We start from the raw sequence: 19,518 nt of genomic DNA, 5'->3' as shown, positions 1-19,518 counted from the left end.
AAATATTCATGGGTCTGTGGGTAACGCTATGCGTCTGCATTAATTTGGAATATTTATATTTGGTTTGTAAATGTTGTTGATTTGTTTAATAATAAATGCAGGTGTCATTGCCCAAGTAGACACTCGTGCATACGAAATACAAATGCATTCGCACATTCATTCATACATTTCATGCAAAAGTATGTGGGTTATTAAACGGCCATAAATTAGCCTTCTGCTACATACTTCTGCTGTTATACATTCCCAAAAGCTATGAATAAACCTCATCAATTGGGTTCATGGAGTGTCCACTTATTTGCCTTGTTTGGGCTGTGCAAAAACTAGATTTTCACATTTATTTTAAGGGTCAAAATATTGTTCTGGAGACATACAAAATCTAAAGATAACTTACCTAAACAAGATTATATCTGCACACAATAAATTCACTTTATAATGTAAATTATAAACGAAGAGTTGTAAGCAATGAATCAGCTTTTTATGTGATCAAATAAATGTTCTCAACGCTTCTTCCTTATTTTATTCGAACTCCAAACAGCTAAAAATTCATTGCCATAACCCATATTGTCCCACTTACAGCATTTGGCGAGGTCTTCAAGCGGTAGCCATGTATACTTTTATTTTTTTAAACTTTAAGCGAAGTAAATATTTTCTTTGGGCAAACGTCGGCTGGTTGATCAACTGATTCACTATCTTGATGGCTTGTCAACTGGCTCCACAAGCGCCTGCAATGCGATAAGACCCTGTGGTTACAGAAACGGCGAGCCATTGGGTTAGTCTCCATTGAAATGTGCCACGCGGTGTACCAAATACTAGTCTGGCTCTGGCTGCTGCTCTGCTGCTGCGGCTCCAGGGTCAGCTGCCTGCAAATGAGCAACTGCAACAAGACAGAGCTGACAATGATCCGGGACATGGATATACTGACATCGCTGACTCTGAGCAACTGCAGCCTGCCGCATCTGGAGAATGCTTTCTTCTTGCGATTTGGCCAGCTTCTGCACCTGGAACTGGAACATAGTGGCCTGAGCAGCTTGGATGACTTCTCCCTGCATGGTCTGCCACGGCTGCAGTCGCTCTCCCTCTCCCACAACAACCTGACGAAACTGAGATCGTGGTCCAGTGAGCCCTTGGGGGCACTTACATCCCTGGATCTCAGTCACAATAGGCTGTGCAGCCTGGAGGACAACAGCTTCGTGCTCTATCCACAACTGCAGATGCTCAACTTGGCCTCAAATCAGATCGATCAGCTTTCAGATGACACCTTCCATGGCCTGTCGCACCTGAAGCACCTCCAGCTCCACGGAAATCGACTGCCGCTCATCGACGGCTTTCAATTTCCTGGCCTACATCGTCTCTCCAGTCTGACGCTTCAACATAATCTGATTAAAGGCGTCGATCCACTGGCCTTTGAGAGCAATACACATCTCCGCAGTCTCCGCCTGGAGGGGAATCTATTGAACAGTCTTCAATTTCTCACTCAACGCGGTCTCGCTCGCTTGGTTCATTTGAATCTGGCGAATAACTTACTGCAGAAACTGGATCCGCAGGGATTTGTGAACAATATTGAGCTCCAAGACTTGGACCTAAGTCAGAACAATTTGACGGAGCTAACGAAGGAAAGTTTATTGGGTTTGGATTCACTAGAGGTGAGTGGATTTGGCAGCAAAATAAGATATAGAAACCTCCATTGATCTTCCATTTGCAGCGTCTCAACATCAGCCACAATATTCTCAGCCACATCGAGGATGAGAGTCTGGAGTCGCTTGTTAGTCTGACCCAAATCGACGCAAGTTTTAATCAACTAACATCCGTATCGGAAAGCTTGCTCGATGCCAACAGCCAGCTGGAGGAGATAATTCTTTCCCACAATCGAATTGGTGTTATTTCCCCCAAATTAATGCGGCATCAGACACATTTGAAGCATCTAAAACTGGATGGAAATGCTCTGATCGAAGCCAACTTCCTGCAAAGTCTGCCACCAGCCTTAAACCGACTCTCCCTGAGTGTGGATCTCAGTTCGAATCGTCTTCATTCGGTCAATTTGAGCAGCCTGCTTCAGTTTGGGCACACCAATCTAGCGGATAACCATTGGAACTGTGCCTGGTTGGTGAAGAATTTCCTGCTTCGAGCTCCCGCTTCCCTCAACTTTGCTCGCAACTGGAGCCTCTTGAGCGACTGGAACGAGGACTTGACCAAGGTGCAGGGCATAGACTGCATCGAGGGCTCACGCAACCGTTCGATTGTGCTCCTGAGTGTCGGCGAGTCCATCCACAGCAAAGTTCAGTGTGCGGTAAGTCCAGTACCCATCAATAGAAACTCAATAAAAATGTACTTTGGTTGAATAGCATTCGTCCGACGAGCTGAATCCAGCACCACCGCCACTGACCTGGCCCAAGATACCCACAGATCGCTTTGACTCTCGTTCGGTGATCATCTGGATGCTGGTGGCCATAGCAATCACCTTTGCTTGTCTGCGTTGGCTAAGGCGCTTCGTGGATCGCAAAGAGCAGAGCAAACGGAAGCTAAAGGCCATCAATGAAGTGGTTGGTTGAAGTACCGGAACTATGTTGCCATCCGAACTTAACCACTTTCATATTTCAGTACATTAGCAAAATGGAATCGCTGCCCATCAGACACGAGCGCGAGAGATCATAGTCCACGAGCAACAAATTCAATTAAACAAAGCCAACAATTATGTACCGAAATATGTATAATATAATTATCAATGTATACGAAAAACTACGAGTATAGGTGCCAAAGTTCATTAAAATGTAATCCTAAGCTAAGAAATCTTTCAGTTATACAAACGCTCAATAATCGGTGCGTACTTGGCATGGACTATGTTCCGTCTGATCTTGAGTGTGGGTCCCAGCTCGCCAGTGGCCAGTGAGAACTCGTGCGGGATGAGGGCGAACTTCTGCACGCGTTGGGCATTGGAAATGGCATTCTTGTTGGCCCGCTTGATGCCCGCTTCGATGGCCTCAAGGAGCTTGGGCTCCGCCGATATCTGCAGAGCCGCGGACATGGCAGCCGTTTCGTTGGGCAGTTGCAGGTCGGCAGGAATGTTGAGCAGCTCGGAGAGGCGCGTCTGATTGATGTCCAGCTCGTGCAGCCACTCGATGGTCTCCTCCCGCAGTCCGTCCAGCGGGATGCCCGTCGCGGGATCGGATTTTGTTTTCAGGGACAGCAGAACTGTGAGATACTTACGATGGTCGCCGACCAGCAGGGCATTGGCTACGCAGGGCAGCTCCTTCTTGATCAGCTCCTCGATATGAACGGGTGGAATGTTCTCGCCGCCAGCCGTGATAATGAGTTCCTTGAGCCTGCCGGAGATTACCACATTGCCGTGCGTGTCGAAGTAGCCCAGATCACCAGAGAGCAGCCAACCGTCCGCATTGATGGTCTCCTCGGTCTTCTCCTGCTGGCCCAGGTAGCCCATGAAGTTGCTGCGTCCCCGCAGTACAATCTCGCCCTTGCCACTGGCATCGGGCTCTTGCACCTTCACCTCCACACCGGCAATCGGCTGGCCCGAGCTGAAAAGATTCGAGATCTCCGAGTTCAGGGTGATGGCTCCGCCAGTCTCTGACATGCCGTAGCACTCGCCCAAAGCTATGTCCAGGCCCAGGAAGAAGTTCTTCATCTCATCAGATGTGGGAGCACCGCCGGTCAAAAAGCTTCGGCAATTGTCCAGGCCCATCATCTGACGGATGGGTCGGATCATGCGAGAGGCCAGCCAGTACTTGGTAGTGGCATAGAGCGAAGGTTTCTCACTACAAAAATGGGGGAAAGTCAGTAATCCTGTTCCTCTTCGAATGGAAGTGCCGTAGACTCACCCTGCGATCACGGCCAGTTGGTATTCAGCCACTGCGGCGCGGGCCTTGGACAGCAGAAGCCTCGAGTAGGGCTTTGCCTTGGCCTCCGCAGCCACCAGACGCTCCTGGAACTTCTCGAAGACTCGCGGCACACCGAAAATCCGCGTGGGCTTGGCCTTCTGGAACGTACGCACCAGAGTTCCCTTGAGGGCATCCTTGTCGGCAAATGTCACGCAACCGCCGTGCTCGAGGCCCAGGAAGACATCGAAGATTTGAGCAGCAATGTGACTGAGGGGCAAAAAGCTGACCATGCTCTCTGCTCCTTCCTGCACGTCCTTCATGCAGGCAGATGCGGACTTGGCGTTGAACACAATGCTGTCGTGGGTGAGCATCACAGCCTTGGGCAGACCCACAGTACCCGAGGTGAAGATCAGCATGGCACATTCGTTGGCATACACGCGACTCTCTCTATCGAGAAGTTCCTGCTTGAGAGCAGCGGAGTAAGTCTTCTCCTCAAGCAGCTGCCAGCTGTAGTAGCTTTCCTCCTTGTCCACAAATGCCTCGTAGGGTCCGTGCAGTTGAATGACTGCCTTCAGGCGTGGCAGCTTGTCCTTGATGGCTCTCAGCTTGGCCATCTGTTGAGCATCGTCCACCACGCAGACAGTGGCCTCGCTGGTGGCCAGCACATGACGCACTGCCTCCGCCGAATTGCTGGGATAGATGCCAGCCACAACGGCTCCAGCACGCATTGCTCCCAGCTCGGCAAAGAACCATTCGGGGCAATTGAAGGCCAACACACCCAGCGAGCTGCGCTCCTCTAATCCAACTTCAAGTAGCATCAGCGCAGTCTGTTCCACTCTGCGCTGGTAATCGGCATAGGTCAGGGTGGTCCAGCCATTTGTCCCCTTGCCGGGCGTCTCCCAGACAAGGGCCGGATGATCCGCGTACTGCTGGCACACGTCCTGGAAGCGACGGGGTATGGTCTGCGGTGGCACCTCGGCCATAGCACCCGTCGCAGCCACATCCAGACGCAGCTTGACAGCCTCATGGAGTGAGGTGCTGATGTAGCTGGTGGCCGGCTTAAGGTTGCTCCGCTCCAAGTCTATGTCGTTCATCCTTAAGGCGTTCTCGTCAATTAAACTCTGGGCTCTTCCAGCGGCCGCTATTTAAAGCATCGGCCCATGACGTTGATAAGACCGCACCGAATCGGTTCGGATCGTATTGCAGGCAATAAATAGGCGATAAATAGGTTACCGGCTCCAGCAATCTCTCGAAAAGCCGACGATTAGTCAAGTGCTCGGTCTTTGATCTGGTGCGGGTATGTTCTTAGATTTCATTGACTGACCTCAAGACACATGTTTGGATCGGTTCGGTCTGGCAGATAAGACTGAGATCCAGTAATGCCACATGTGTGTGTGTGTGTTTGTGGACCCAAATTCTGCTGCAGATAATAAAGTGTCACAGGTTAAACTATGTTGTCGTGTTTTCATTTGTATTTTCTGATGTTAGGCGGATTTAAATCGCTTAATGAGCTAGCCTTCGCAAAAAAAAACACAATAAAAAAAGGAATATGTTTAATTGATGCAGTAATGGCTTTCAAACATACATACCTCCGCAGTTGAAGATAATTTTGGGTTTAAAACTTAAAGTATTCATTGTATATTTCATCATTTTAATAGTATATACAATATGCTCATTATTTTTACAGCCCATTGTTGGATTCTTGAAATACAAATCTCAAATACTTAGTCCGAAACTGACCTTCGATAAGCAGCTGAGATCGAAAATGGACATTCCCGGTCATAAGCAGATAAAAACCAATGCAGCTCAGATACGATACCCCATCAGGTAACCAGCAGCATGTCGGAACATGTGTGTTGCTTAACGGTCATAAAACACAGTACATGAGTGTTTTACCCCCCCAGCCTAACCGAAGCGGGCTTCCCAGTTGGACACTCACTCGGAGTCGGGCGCATTAGACGCGGTGGCCAAGCAAGCACACATGGACACGCACTTCGTCACATAAAGAGAATTGGAATAGGCGGAGCAGAGAGAGCGAGAGAGAGAGCGGACAGAAAAAAAAACTTTCACACAGGCCAACAACAAATCGCAGTCGCAGTAGCAGTCGCAGTCGCCGTCAGCGTCTCTGCTGCTGCCCCGGCCGTACGTTTGTTCGCTTTCGTGCGGTTAGGCATTTCTGTGCGCCTGTTCGTCCAACAGTCATTTTTTTGTACAAATTTATAATTTATTGTTTAATTTATTTTATTGCAAAATGTCAAAAGCGTCCCTGCCTCTCTTCAAATTGCTTGTGTGTGTGTGTCAGTGCAGATGTAAGAACTGCGTTCTTGTGTGGCTTTCGAGTGCGCTGGGACGCAATGGGGAGCTTGCATATGTTGGGGGCCTTCGGATAAGCAATAAAACGATATATTATTAACCCAATTGTAATTGTTGCAATTTGTATTTGCAGCTTATCTTTTGTTATGCGCGCAACAACAACATTATTATGAAATTATTTACCAACGAACAGCAGCTCATGAATCGGTAACAAGTGTAAACCCTGTCTATGGGTTGCACGGGTGTACGGACGGCGTCCGGTGCCGAGTGCATCAAAACTACAACACAAATAGTTGCGATATTGAGCTTTTTTTTCTCACTTCCTCAACTATACATATGTAACTATGTAGCTACATATAATATACATATATGTACATATATATATATGTACTTTAAGTGAGTCGTATGTGTTTGTCGTGGCGAGTGTGAGTGGGGCATGTGTAACGGTACATAAGAATTATATTGGGTAGCGTAAAGAAAATATAAAAATTCGGAATATGTACAAATGGGATTCATAGGCATGTGTAAAAGAAAAAGCTCACCTTAAATGCGAAGTGGCCAGCTATAAAGCTAACAATAAAATGAATATTGAACATGCATCGGGTACGATTAGGGTGGTCCTAAAACGATACGTTTGAAACATATGTATGTAGAAATATCTATGTACATGTAAATGTACAGAAGTATGCACATATGTACATACATATGTATGTACTTGTTTTGCATTATTTTAACCCAAAATGTACAGGTTGGGTCGATGTGTTTGTATAGAGGTTGACCACACCACGAGAAGCTTCAAATTCCACCCTAAAGACGGACATTGTTGGTGGTTGTATGATTTGTCACTCATTGAATGACCAGGCCACTAGGCACTCGTCACGAAATTACAGTGGACGATTTATCCTAAAGGCGTAACCTCTTTGAATGTGCTAAGAACAGAAGACTCCTATAGGGAGTGGGAGACAATTAATGCGAGTAGAGTTGCTTTACAATGCAATATCGGAACTAGCATTTTTCCTAAAAAAACCTAATTAATAACATTATGTATTTTCATAATGCTTGGATATGACGCTCGCATCTAGTCTTTGGCGCTCCACTGTACATGCTCATATCACTCTTGATAACGCGCACTTGAAGAGTCTGATACGTATTAAGAGCGATTTGCCATATGCTTTGGTCATAATAATGCTAATATGCATACCCACACCATCGCCAGACCACACAGGGTACAGCGGTTTCGGCATGTGTAACAATATGTTTTGTACATATTTACACGCACCCCAACATATGAATGTGTGTATGCATGACCTAATGTGTGTTCTCTTTGATTGTTAGCCCAGGAGGTGGGGGAGAGAGCAACAAAAGAGCATGAGCATGTGCATGTCGTCGGTGACTTTTGTAGATTTGTTTGTGTACATATAGATATAGCGAAATAACCCGGCGCACAGCACTGATTAGCAGGCGTCAGCACAGAGCCAAAGCAAAAAGTTCATGCTAGCAAGTGAGCCAGACAACCAGGCAGCGGTAGAAGCAGAGTCGGTGGCAGTGGCAGAGGCAGAGGCAAAGCAGAGCCAGCAAACAAGTACACACAACAATAAGGAAACATACACACACGACACACAAAAACGATACAAAACCCACACACGCACACTCACACTCGCACTCTCGCTCACAGAAAACTACTAAAAGAGGCAGGCGGCAGCCAGCCGAGGCGGGGCACGAAGCAGTGTTCCAATCGAAAGGGGGATATGTGAGGTGGCGGGGACAGATAAACAACATTTTATATTCATGTACCAACAACAGCGCCAATAGCACAGACAGAGACACCGACAGAGATAGAGACGGACATAAAAAGCGAAACGAAAATCAAAAAACACGTGTAGCTACATATCGACAAACAAGCGACATACAAGTGTATTTACATACAAGTACATATGTTTGTATGGATGTATGTATGTTCATGCAGCTCCCCCTCCGGACTTCACCGTTCGTTCAAAACGAAACACTTGCAGCAACTCATTCAAACTCATTTCTACACACTCACAAAGCATACTCGTATGTACATACATATGTACATACATTTGTAAACATGTATTTACATCACAACTATCTTGGTTGGCGGGGAATGAATGTCAGTGCATATGGCCTACGTTGTCGACCGCATAAATAGCAATTTCTCGTACAATAACAACCGGTATTTAAAACTGTTTAATACACACATTAGCCAACGGGTGAGAGAGCTGAGCGTACGGAAATTGCGTTGTGCAGGTTACAAAATATACTAAGGAGTTATGCTGATTTGACCAACCACAACATTCTTGACACATTTGACGTGTGCACATCACAATGCTGGTACAGTAACAAGAGAGAACAACGGAAAAATACAAAAGCAGATTGTCCCCCTTTTTCAATTCTGACGTCGGCACAGGGTCAGTGAAACTGATCAATCGCCCTAATCGGCTCTTTGGACCCTACTATTGCATCTGTGCAGCACTCGTAAGTGTCATCATTACTGTCACTGTCATCGGTGACGGCTTTCCATAGTCCATGTTACTTATCAGCTTTTGGCCACGCACCGATTGTGGATCCCTTCGCTCTCGCTCTTCACACGTCTGACGATGCTTGTTTTCGATGATGCTGCAATTTTCTCTGCAGTCACCGCTGATCAGTGGAAAATTCTGGAACCATTTCCAGATTAAATCAAATGGCATTCGTTGCGATTGTGCGTGGATTCTGCCACGTTAATACCCCAAACTTCCCAACAGATCACGGCTCGTTTCTACGCCAGCAGAATTTGTCACTATCATATGGGATATGGGTTAGATTTGCTGCTAGTCTTGGTCCCGATGTTTTATTATTGTATTCATATCAGCATTTCCAGAGCTGATCAATTGATTTATTTTAATGGATTAATGCAATTTCATTAAAAAACTCAGTTTTTCGCTTTAGGTCTACATGGCCACATTTTCTGACCTCGCCTGTAAAAACAGAACACTGCCTTTCTTACTTGTTGGCAGCCAGTGTACAGAAGTAAATCCCTAAACGCCGGCCGAATGCGGCTGATAATCACAAAAAATTAAGTTGCTGTTGTTGTTGGTATGTATTGTACGTCATCAACATCAGGCACATGTACATATGTTTATATTCACATATGTATGTATATGTATGAACAAGTCAGACAGCATACTTACATATGTTTTCATACACGTGAATACATATGTTCGTATGTATGTATGTATGTACGTATGCTTGTGGCTTGTACCTGTACATATTTAAATATCGTTTCCCCCTGGACACCGCTTTCGACGATGGTGCTGCTGCTACCTATTACATTTCAGTTTCATACCATTTCTGGTTTTGGCTTTCGCTCTGCCAGCGTCGCTGTCTTTTTTCTGTTATTGCTCATTACAGACAAGATTACATATGTACGTCTGTAGATGTCTACATACATATGCATGTACATATGTTACATGTGTACGTACAAATTGTACGAGACCGTCGCAGTAGCGTCGTCTGTTACCGTTTTTAGCTTTCATGGGGTAACATTAACATCCGTCGCACACTCCACCCGTCTTCGCATAAACACACACGCACACACACGCCGGTTGCCGCTGCTTCTGCCGCTGCCTATGTCGATGACTTTACGTTTTTCTGCCAGCCTGCTAATCGTTCCTGCTCGCCTGCTCTCTGCTTATGTTTATTTGTATATATCGAGCACACAAACGCACACGACGCCTCATATGCAAAGCTCCCCTCTCGTCGCGTACATACAACGATACTACAATACCCACCCGAGTTTCAGCACAGCCAGTATTTGAACAGCATACATATTTATGCAGATAGCTGTAACCACACAACATACATACTGATGCATGCTAGTAGACAGAAGAGTATGGAATGCATGAAGCTGGAAAGGTGCACAGGTTGGAGAGCAAGCCAGTGGATACTCTGACACTCTATGTATCGTGAGTGGAAGGTACATATGAACCATTGAATGACTGGGCATTTATATCAGTAACTGACTACACGCATATGTACATACATACATACATATGTAGTACTTTCATACACACATATGTTATAGAGAAGGGTCATTTGAAAAGCATATTCTTCGGATAAAAATGCTTTAAAAATTATGAACTGTACATACATATGTACATATGTATGTACATACGTACATAATTGGTTTGGCCTTTTTCTATTCCAATCGTGATCATTTTTAATCGATATATGTAGGTACATACATACGTACATATGTACATACATATGTACATACATATTTATTAACAAATAACTTGTAAAAATCTGAAATCAGATAAATTTGTATGGAAAAATCAAAGGAGTACATATGTATGCATGTATGTACATACATGTAGTACATATTTCAGTACTCATTCCACGACTATGACATTCCGTTTGGAGGTTCCCTGGTACACAAGGTGGCTCAGTGGATAGGAACAAAACCAGCCAAGCGAAACAACCCATTTAATCAGCTAGATTTACAAGTGCAGGTGATTGGGGTTAAGTATAATAAGAGTCGCCTTATATGTACATACTTAGATGTTGACAAGTATAACTGTGAGATATAATCCCTTATGACACTGAACTTCATCTAACCACGACTTGTTTTGAATCTCCACAATCGGAGACATTCGTTGTCCAAAATTTATCTTCGAGCTGGGTCAAAATTTGAAACCTATCGTTCATAGTCAAAACCTTATCGTTCATTATATAAAAACTGGCTTTGTGTTTCTTAAAATCAGAGCCTTATCAATATCAACTTCGAATTGTGCATTTATATGTACATACATACATACTTAAGCAGATACATATGTACATATGTATGAACATTCATACATACAACTTTTAAAGTTAATGATTAAATTTTACCTTACGTACATACATAAGTCAGGGAAATGAATTGCTGAGTTTAATTCTTTCCATACCAAGAGAACATTTTTACGAACACAAATCTAATTTACCAGTTTAACACTTCGAGTACCGGGAACAAAAAGCACTGATCCATATATGGCGATTTTATTATCTAAATTTATTCAAAGATAATTAACTTACCATATTGTGATATTTTGTTGTCTTGCTATTCTTTATTCCTAACTCCAATAAGAAAGATGACTCTTGAGAAAAGTTCTTCCTTACATATTAAACTATCTAAGAAACACGAGAGGAATGCTTCAATATCGTCTAAACAGAATATTTTGGGCTGTTGAAGGCCTAGGAGTTTTTTTTTCCTTGTGACAGAGTATTAGATTAAATTAAAAGAACATTTTTACATTTGGACAACATTTAAAAGAAATTGAAAAAATGAGATGAAAAGTTGATATAAGGCAGATCCCTGAAGAGATAAACGTGCAGAATAAAAGGCATAGTCTAAAGATCATACGAAATTATTTATACAACAAATCAATCGAAATAAAATCACAGAAACTTCAATGAATTGAAAAATGTTCATCCGATCACTTTGGAACGTGGAAAACATCTGGCTAGACCTTCCTTACTCTCCACACGCACGGCTTCCAACAGATTAATTCGAATTGGAAAGGTTTCCACTCTCCAACTGCTGTATTGGTACATTTCCAATGTTGTGGCTGTGGCGCGACTGAACGATGCCGATAAGCACTGCGAAAATAATATGAATAATAATAAGAGACCGACAGTCAGTTATCGTACGACAGAAGCCAATGTACATGCATATGTACATATTTATGTACAAATAAGCAGAGCCGAAGAGCATGATGAACGGCGGCAGCAAATGCATCGCAGGCACTGCGGGCTTTACTTTAATCGGAAAGACAGACTGGCTGCGTTTAGTGCACTCGGAGAGACCTAAGTACATGCGTACAATCTTCCACGCCCAAAAAGATGCTGGTCCAACTGCTGACCCTCGGCCTGGGGCTGCTGCTGGTGGGGGAAGAGCAGCTGCAGGCATTGGCCCTGACCATCACCAACGGGCATTGCCAAAAGAACATCAGCGTCAAGTATCAGGTGCCGGTGACCAAGTCACGGATGCCCGCCAACGCCACCTCGGAGTCGCATGCGGAGCAGTACGTGGTCTACGAGGAGCGGATCCGCTGGGACAACGTGCAGGTGTGCTGCCCCGGGTACCGCACCATTTTGTTTGGATTCTGCGAGCCCATCTGCTTGGAGGCCTGCCCCGCCTACAGCTACTGCGTGGAGCCCAACAAGTGCCACTGCATGCGCGGCTACGAGCACTCGCACCACCCGAACAAGCAGCATCAGCTCATCTGCCGGCCCATCTGCCAGGGCGGCTGTCCGGAGCACAGCCACTGCGTGTCCCACAACGAGTGCGAGTGCCGGCCAGGCTACAAGGACGTGAGCCGTTGGTACAGCCTCAGCCTCAACTGCGAGCGAGTCCAGTGCGGCCGAGAGCAACGCTATGACCCCGCCCGTCATTCCTGCGTCAAAATCGAGATGAGCATGGAGGAGCTGATGCAGCGCGTGGCCGAGCGCCTGGCCCAGGGTCTGGAGTCGACCACCGAGACGCCAGCTGGAGACGACAACAATGAGACTTAGTTTAGTTGAATCAAGTAACTTAAGAGCATGACAAGCTTTTAAAATAAACCATAAAACGGAAAGGACTCATGATTGATTGCAAAAAGGATCATGGAATTAAACTCTAAACAATAATGAAATAAATCTTCTTAAATTACAAATATGAATGATTCCGAGATTGTAACCATCAAACAATTGTATTTATTATGAAAATGTATAATAAAGTGAAAAAACAATTGGATTTATTTGTCATTACTGAGCACAACAAGTAAAGATTACTTCTGTTGTTTCATTCCATTCATCATCCATTCATTGAGTGATTGCCAAGGCAAGAATTACATACAATCTATATCAATTTATTGTGGCACTTCAGACAATAAACAATTCATTGCGTTTCAGATGGTAAAACAAATTAGCATATACAAATTTAAAACTTAGATACTAAAATAGAGGATGTCCGGATCCAGTAGGCGGAAAGCTAATTCCTGGGACAGCAGTCGTACGAGTAGAGTTGTCCCAACTGCATTCTTCTGGAGCGCGGGTTCAGGTTAAGTATAATATCCAACAGTTAACATCAGCCTATAATCCTAACTATATAATGTGGCACTCTATTGGCTTGAAAGTCCGTTAAATTCAATTTTACAATTTTAAAGCTCAAGTTCCGCTCATTCATAGCTCTCTATGTCTTTGTGTGTTTTGTTTTGGGTTCCTTTGGATTTGCATTTGGATCGATGGCTTTTAGGCATACAGTTTCTCGATCTCATCGGCATACATCTTCGCCACGACGTTACGCTTGACCTTCAGTGTGGGTCCCAGCTCGCCGGTGGGTATGGAGAAGTCATGGGGTAAAATGCTGAATTTCTGCACCTTTTGGGCATTTGAGATGGAAACTTTGTTGGCTCGCTTGATGCCATCCTCAATGGACTTCCACACCTTCGGACAGGGACCGGCCTTGAGGATGTCCGAGACGGTTTTGTGCTCCACTCCCAGTGACTTCATCCACACAGAAGACTCGTGGCTCAGCTCGTCCAAAGGTTCACCCGAATCCTTGTCCAATTCGGTCTAAAGATGAAAAAGGAATAAGTATACAAATATTTAACAATATTCTTGAGATGAACCCACCTTAATAGTGACCAAAACTGTCAGATATTTGCGCTGCTCTCCCACCAGGAAGGCATTGGAGATGCCATCGAGCTCCTTCTTGATCATGTTCTCAATGTGAACGGGCGGAATGTTCTCGCCGCCAGCCGTGATGATGATCTCCTTGGAGCGGCCAGTTAAGCTCACGTAGCCCCTGTCATCGACAAAGCCCAAGTCTCCAGAGTGCAACCAGCACTCATCGTCCAGCGACTCTTCCGTTTTCTCCTTGTTGTCAATGTATCCCATGAACACGTGGCGTCCTCGGATGCACAGCTCGCCGTGGCCATTGTTGTCCTTGTTGATAAACTTTGACTCGCAGCCGGGCAGGGTCTTGCCAATGGAGTTCAGCGAGAGCGAGTCGGGCAGGCAAATGGTATGGCAACCGGCTGTCTCGGACATGCCAAAGGCATCCAGAATCTTCAGATCCAGACTGAGGAAGTACTTCTTCGTCTCCGGCGACATAGGAGCCGCGGCACTGACCAGTGTAATCACCCGATCGAAGCCCAGGGCCTGCTTTACCTTCGACATAATGAGCGACTTGGCAATCTTGTAGCGGAAGCCTCCTGAGCTCTTACTGCAAGAACGTTGGAAAAAACTTTAATTAGAATTGTTTGCTGATGAGTTTTTTGAGGCTGCCACCAATACAAAAGGGAGTCGGGTCGGTCCTACAGTTTGCATTTGAATTTTTAATGGAAGCCTTGCAGCTCCTTGTGTCAAGAAAGTATCAGGAAGGGCAATATTTAATCAATTGCCATTCCTTTTTTTGCCGTTGCGGTTTCTCATTCATTTACTCTTAAAGTGGCTGATGGGTTTCCTAATGCTTCAATCTCTGCTCAAGTATTTTCAGGTGAAAGCTTCTCACGATGGACCAAAATATCTGCTGGTGACTCCCTCTCTGTTGCCGCTGCTCTCGAGGACGTGCCCGCATGGCATGTACTGGCGCATGCCAGCAGCAGGAGGGAGCCGAGCCCTGTGCCCGCGTGTTGCACGAAACCTATGAGTAATGTTGTTGTCAGTGATTCTCGCTTAAACCAGAGCACGGCACAGAGCGTTGGCGCTCCTCGGCTTGCATAATTTAGCAGAAGCGAAACACGTCGGCTCTTGGCTGGCCAGGAGGCTGGGGCATGAAAAATGCAGGCATGGAATGGAGTGTATGAGCGAAGGATAGGAAAGGCGCTGCAGCCACTTTAACTGTGCATCCTTTTTGCATAATTTATGCGCACAGAAAAGCTGAAGTTGAAGTATTTGGTGGCCGCCAGGTCGTCCGGTTTGGGGGATACTTACCCTTCACTCACCATGTAGTGCTTCAGTGTGATGCCCTTGGCCCAGCCGGCGATCATCTTCTTAAAGCTACCGCTGGAGCTGGCCACGGCCACCATGCGCTCCTGGAACTTCTCGTATACGCGCGGCACGCCCATGAAGCGCGTGGGACGGGCATCCTGCAGCGTCCTAACCAGCGTGCCCTTCAACGCGTCCTTGTCCGCGAACCAAATGCAGCCGGCAATCGAGGCGCACGTGTAGATATCCACCGTCTGGGCGGCCACGTGGGAGAGGGGCAGATAGGAGACAATCGACTCCGAGCCCGCCACAACGCGCTCCATTGACTTGACGATGCCGCGGCAGTCGAAGCTGATGTTGTCGTGGGACAGCATCACGCCTTTGGGCATACCGACTGTGCCGGAGGTGTAGACCAGACAGCAGCACTCGTTGATGGCAATGTTCTCTAGGCGTGTCTTGAACTGATCCTCCACATCGCTGACGTTCATTGACTCAATTTCCGACCACTGCAACGAAAGGTTTAGCCAGAGAGCTGTTAATGAATTGTTTTTACCCATGGAATATTGTATCAAACTCACCCGATAGTAGCCGTCCTCCTTCTTGAGGTATGGTGCATATGGCTCCTGGATCTGTACGGCCGCTTTGAGGTGTGGCAACTTGTCGCGGATGGAGTGAATCTTGTCCATCTGCTTGGCATCGTCAACGATTACGATCTGGGCCTGGGAGTTCTCCAGCACGTGGAGCACGGCGTCGGCGGAGTTGGTGGTGTAGATGCCGGCAATGATGCCGCGGGCATGAATGGCGCCCATCGCCGAGTAGAACCACTCGGCGCAGTTGAAGGCCAGCACTCCCACCGAGTGATGCTCTTCCAGGCCGATCTTAATGAATGCCTTGGCCACCTGGTGCACCTTCTCCTCATATTGTCTGCGGGCAGGTGGGTAATGCAAATAGCGGCGATAAGTAAATTGCAAAAATTCCAAAACGGATTAGCCAGAGTCGTACCCCCGTACTCACTTGTAGGTGACTGTCTGATAGCCGCTCTTTCCGCTCTTGGTGCGCAGGGCTGGGTAGTCGGGGAAATTGTTGACCGTACGCTTGAGCAGGCCGGGAATGGAGATGGGCTCCTCGGCGCCGAGTCCCTCCTTCTGCATGAGTATCTTCACGGCATCCTTGGGATTGGTGGTGCGATAGACCTCCGACTGCCTCAGGCGATTGGGGCCGGGACGATTAAAGAGCGCTTCGTTGGCGGACATGACGTTGGCGGTCTATAATCGAGTTTGAGGTAAGCAAAAGTGAGATTAGTTTTTCACTTTCACCTGCACGGCTAATTTAGTTTTAAGCAAATTGACTTGCAGGTGGACGTACGGCTGGAAATGGAAATGTTGGCTCCAGAAATCATACGATCTATGACTAAAGTACATGGGTTTTTTTTCTGCCTTTTCTTTCATCCCCGATAAGACCACCACTCGAGCTGGTCTATGTCAAGGCTTCCTCTTATCATTCGCGTGAATAATATGACTTAACACCTTAACATGTGTACATGCATATGTATGTACTATGTACATACTTATGTACGCATACATTTTATAGTTAGTTTATAGAACGGAATTTTCGTCTGAAATATCAAAGGACATGCTCAATCTCACAAAATGTCGATTATTATGCATGCCACTTATCTTGATTAAAGTTATCATCGGAATTTGTTAGCATGAGGAAGGCGTTGGCCTCGACGCTGGTAAGTTCTTTTCAATGGGTTTTTATTTGCCCCCGGTACAAAGGCCAAGACTCGTAATTGTTGGTATCTACAAAATATACCAAACCATTTCCAGGTTTTGTTTTTCCTTTATTAATCAATAAATGTTGGCCAGTTACCGTTGCATACGAAAAACTAGGGGGAGATAAGACCCAAAATAAATAACAAGCTAATGAAGAAGTCAGTGCAGAATGAAAGAGCTAAAACAGCTGACTTAGCAATCAGGAGAGTCCAAAGGGTCATATGAATTACCGAAAAGTGAAAACCCCATTACTATTGACTATATTTTATAAAGTTTCTACCGAGTTCCGCCTGCGATTATTTAAGATTGATTGGCGGACTTCGACATAGACATTCCATACAGCAAATGATTGGCAGTTAAATTTGTTGTAAGTTAAATGCCCCACAGGCACGGTATTATCAGGTTAATGGATGTGTCTTCGGTTTCTGCTTAGGTGGATACTCCCTGAGACTATGGTCGTTGACTCGAATATTGTAAAAATTGCTTCTGATAATGTTTAAAAGAAATGAAAGTGGCACGCGGGCAATGCATGTTTGTACAGAAGAAATAGTGTTATGTTTATAGAACATTTTCAGCCACAGCTGAATGGTACGAGAAACTACACACATACATATGTACATATGTATGTAGGGGAAACCGGCTTTCCGATAAGAGAACGTCAAAACCTCTGTAGCCAGGGGCGATTGTTTGTGAAAATGTTTGAACCTCAAGCTAAATTACGCATTTGTTTCCCCACCGTGTTTCGTGGAAGAGGAGAGCGACAAATGTAAAAGCAAGAAACTGCGAATGAAAACAAAACTGATAATGGGCCAGCATCTAAAAATATTTGGCAACTATTCCGTTGTTCGTTTCCCACCACCAATGACAACGCACAACACGAAGACATTCCGAAAGTGTGGAACGAGAATGAGAGGAGGGAGCAAGCAGCAAAAACAAGAGGCTCTGGCAGCGAGAGTACACAATACGCAATAACGTGCGTAGAATACCCTCTAGTCAAATGTACAGCGTATGTGTATATGTATCCGTATATATGTAAGTAATTGGAAATCAATAGAATTGAGAGAAAATATTGTCAATTGATTTCCTGGCCGGAATGATCTGAAAGAAACGAATATATGTTACCTGCAGCAAAGGCTCAAGTGTAATGAAATATACCCTTGAACTCTATCAATACAGGGTATCAGAAAATAGGAGAGCAAAAGAAATCGTCCGATGCGATGTAAAAGAGGCTCGATCAAAGCAATGGAGAGAAATAGTGAGCGCAAATTGGGGAATGCTGGAGGGGCGATATCAGAGAGCGATCTCTTTTTCGCGGTGACAATGAACTCTCCCCCAAGGTGCACTGACCCACTAAACTAAATTTGGCAAGGCTAATAATGGCGGCGGCACCACCAGCAACAAACACCACGAGGAAGTCACGCACTCAAATTCAATATTTCCATTGTTTTGGATCTTCGCTTTGGAGTTGGTAAACTTACATAAATCACTTTTGTAGTTTCTCGATGTTATTAATATTAATTCTTGCGAAATTCTTATAGCACGCAAAACGCTTTCGATTCTCTCACTATTTATTGAGACGCGACAGACAGCACACACGACCGCAGACAGCGAAGGCAAAGCGAGAAATGAACGGTGTTTAGGATCGGATGCTATAGAAAAGTTGTTGCTTCTGGTTGAACGTCGACGGCAACGTCAACGTTAGAGAGTCAATGTCGATGTCGATATGGGGGAACTGCTACCTGCTCGCGCAGCGGCGTTCTTATCAGCCAGAATTCGATCCCCGCGCTCGCTCGCACCCATGCGTTGGATTAGAAACTAAGCGATGATGTTACGCACGCTCCGCTACAACAAAATATTTGCTCTTTGCTTGACACTGAAATAACTGTATGGGCTCTTATCAGTGGTGGTCGTTGGGGGATCGGGACCGGCATTATTTGTGGCAGTGCTTCCATGGGGTCGTACGTCCTGAAACGGATGCGGGACTGCAGTGATGGAAAGTGGCAGTAAAAGGTATTATCGCATTTATGCAATGGACGGGGGATGCCAGTATATGCGATTGTTGTTCAATTCATATTGTTAGTGAGTGTATAATAATATCTAAATACATATCGAAATACTTTTTTTCTCATCATATTCATGACTTTTTTGGAAAAAATATTAAATAGTTAAACTACACATTAGATTCTGCCATACCATTTTCAAAGATTGGTTGAAATTTTACTTTGTACCTGACGAGTACTTTGTACCTTGCTGAAACTAACCAAATATTTGAGTAGAAACAGCGAAAAAATTCATAAGTAATAGGAATAAAAGGATTTACAAGTATTAATTTCCAAATTGTTGTTGCTTTCCATTGAACTATTACTGGGAATGTTGATGGTGTGAAAAGAACAGATACAAACTCAAAATAAATATCATTGGGCAATATCATTGCATCTGATTACAAATAAGTTTAATTTAGCAACGAGTACGTCTCCACCCACATACACATATGTACATACATATGTATGTACTATGTACATAGTAAGCTTATGCAATTTCCATCTGCTGAATAGTACATATATGTACAGATGTAAATATGTATGTACATATAAATCATTTCGATTGTTACTCACAGCTTAGACCTTGAGACAATCTTGAGACATAGGGCT

The 19,518-nt window shown here is 45.1% G+C and overlaps 4 protein-coding genes across 4 annotated transcripts; 2 read left to right on the top strand and 2 right to left on the bottom strand.

Moving 5' to 3' along the window:
• Positions 1 to 763: 763 nt before the first annotated feature.
• On the top strand, positions 764 to 2,782 carry LOC117900065 (insulin-like growth factor-binding protein complex acid labile subunit). Its single transcript, XM_034810269.1, has 4 exons — positions 764 to 1,643; positions 1,703 to 2,287; positions 2,343 to 2,540; positions 2,599 to 2,782. Exons 1-4 carry the CDS (start codon positions 786 to 788, stop codon positions 2,650 to 2,652), a joined length of 1,695 nt encoding a protein of 564 aa, XP_034666160.1. The 5' UTR covers positions 764 to 785; the 3' UTR covers positions 2,653 to 2,782.
• LOC117900062 (long-chain-fatty-acid--CoA ligase heimdall) lies at positions 2,738 to 4,955 on the bottom strand. Its single transcript, XM_034810266.1, has 2 exons — positions 3,831 to 4,955; positions 2,738 to 3,767 (listed from the first exon to the last, which is right to left on the bottom strand). Exons 1-2 carry the CDS (start codon positions 4,922 to 4,924, stop codon positions 2,792 to 2,794), a joined length of 2,070 nt encoding a protein of 689 aa, XP_034666157.1. The 5' UTR covers positions 4,925 to 4,955; the 3' UTR covers positions 2,738 to 2,791.
• A 6,981-nt stretch (positions 4,956 to 11,936) lies between these two features.
• On the top strand, positions 11,937 to 12,733 carry LOC117900066. The gene has a single exon (XM_034810270.1). It carries the CDS (start codon positions 12,024 to 12,026, stop codon positions 12,693 to 12,695), a length of 672 nt encoding a protein of 223 aa, XP_034666161.1. The 5' UTR covers positions 11,937 to 12,023; the 3' UTR covers positions 12,696 to 12,733.
• Positions 12,734 to 13,010: 277 nt separating this feature from the next.
• Positions 13,011 to 18,501, bottom strand: LOC117900063 (very long-chain-fatty-acid--CoA ligase bubblegum). Its single transcript, XM_034810267.1, has 6 exons — positions 18,346 to 18,501; positions 16,107 to 16,357; positions 15,671 to 16,016; positions 15,099 to 15,598; positions 13,797 to 14,388; positions 13,011 to 13,736 (listed from the first exon to the last, which is right to left on the bottom strand). The coding sequence occupies exons 2-6, from the start codon at positions 16,343 to 16,345 to the stop codon at positions 13,413 to 13,415; spliced, it is 2,001 nt and encodes a 666-aa protein (XP_034666158.1). The 5' UTR covers positions 16,346 to 16,357; positions 18,346 to 18,501; the 3' UTR covers positions 13,011 to 13,412.
• Between the last annotated feature and the right edge of the window lie 1,017 nt (positions 18,502 to 19,518).

The sequence above is a fragment of the Drosophila subobscura genome, chromosome U (assembly GCF_008121235.1).
Source record: "Drosophila subobscura isolate 14011-0131.10 chromosome U, UCBerk_Dsub_1.0, whole genome shotgun sequence".
Lineage (NCBI taxonomy): Eukaryota > Metazoa > Arthropoda > Insecta > Diptera > Drosophilidae > Drosophila > Drosophila subobscura.
This window is presented reverse-complemented; position numbering and strand designations above follow the sequence as displayed.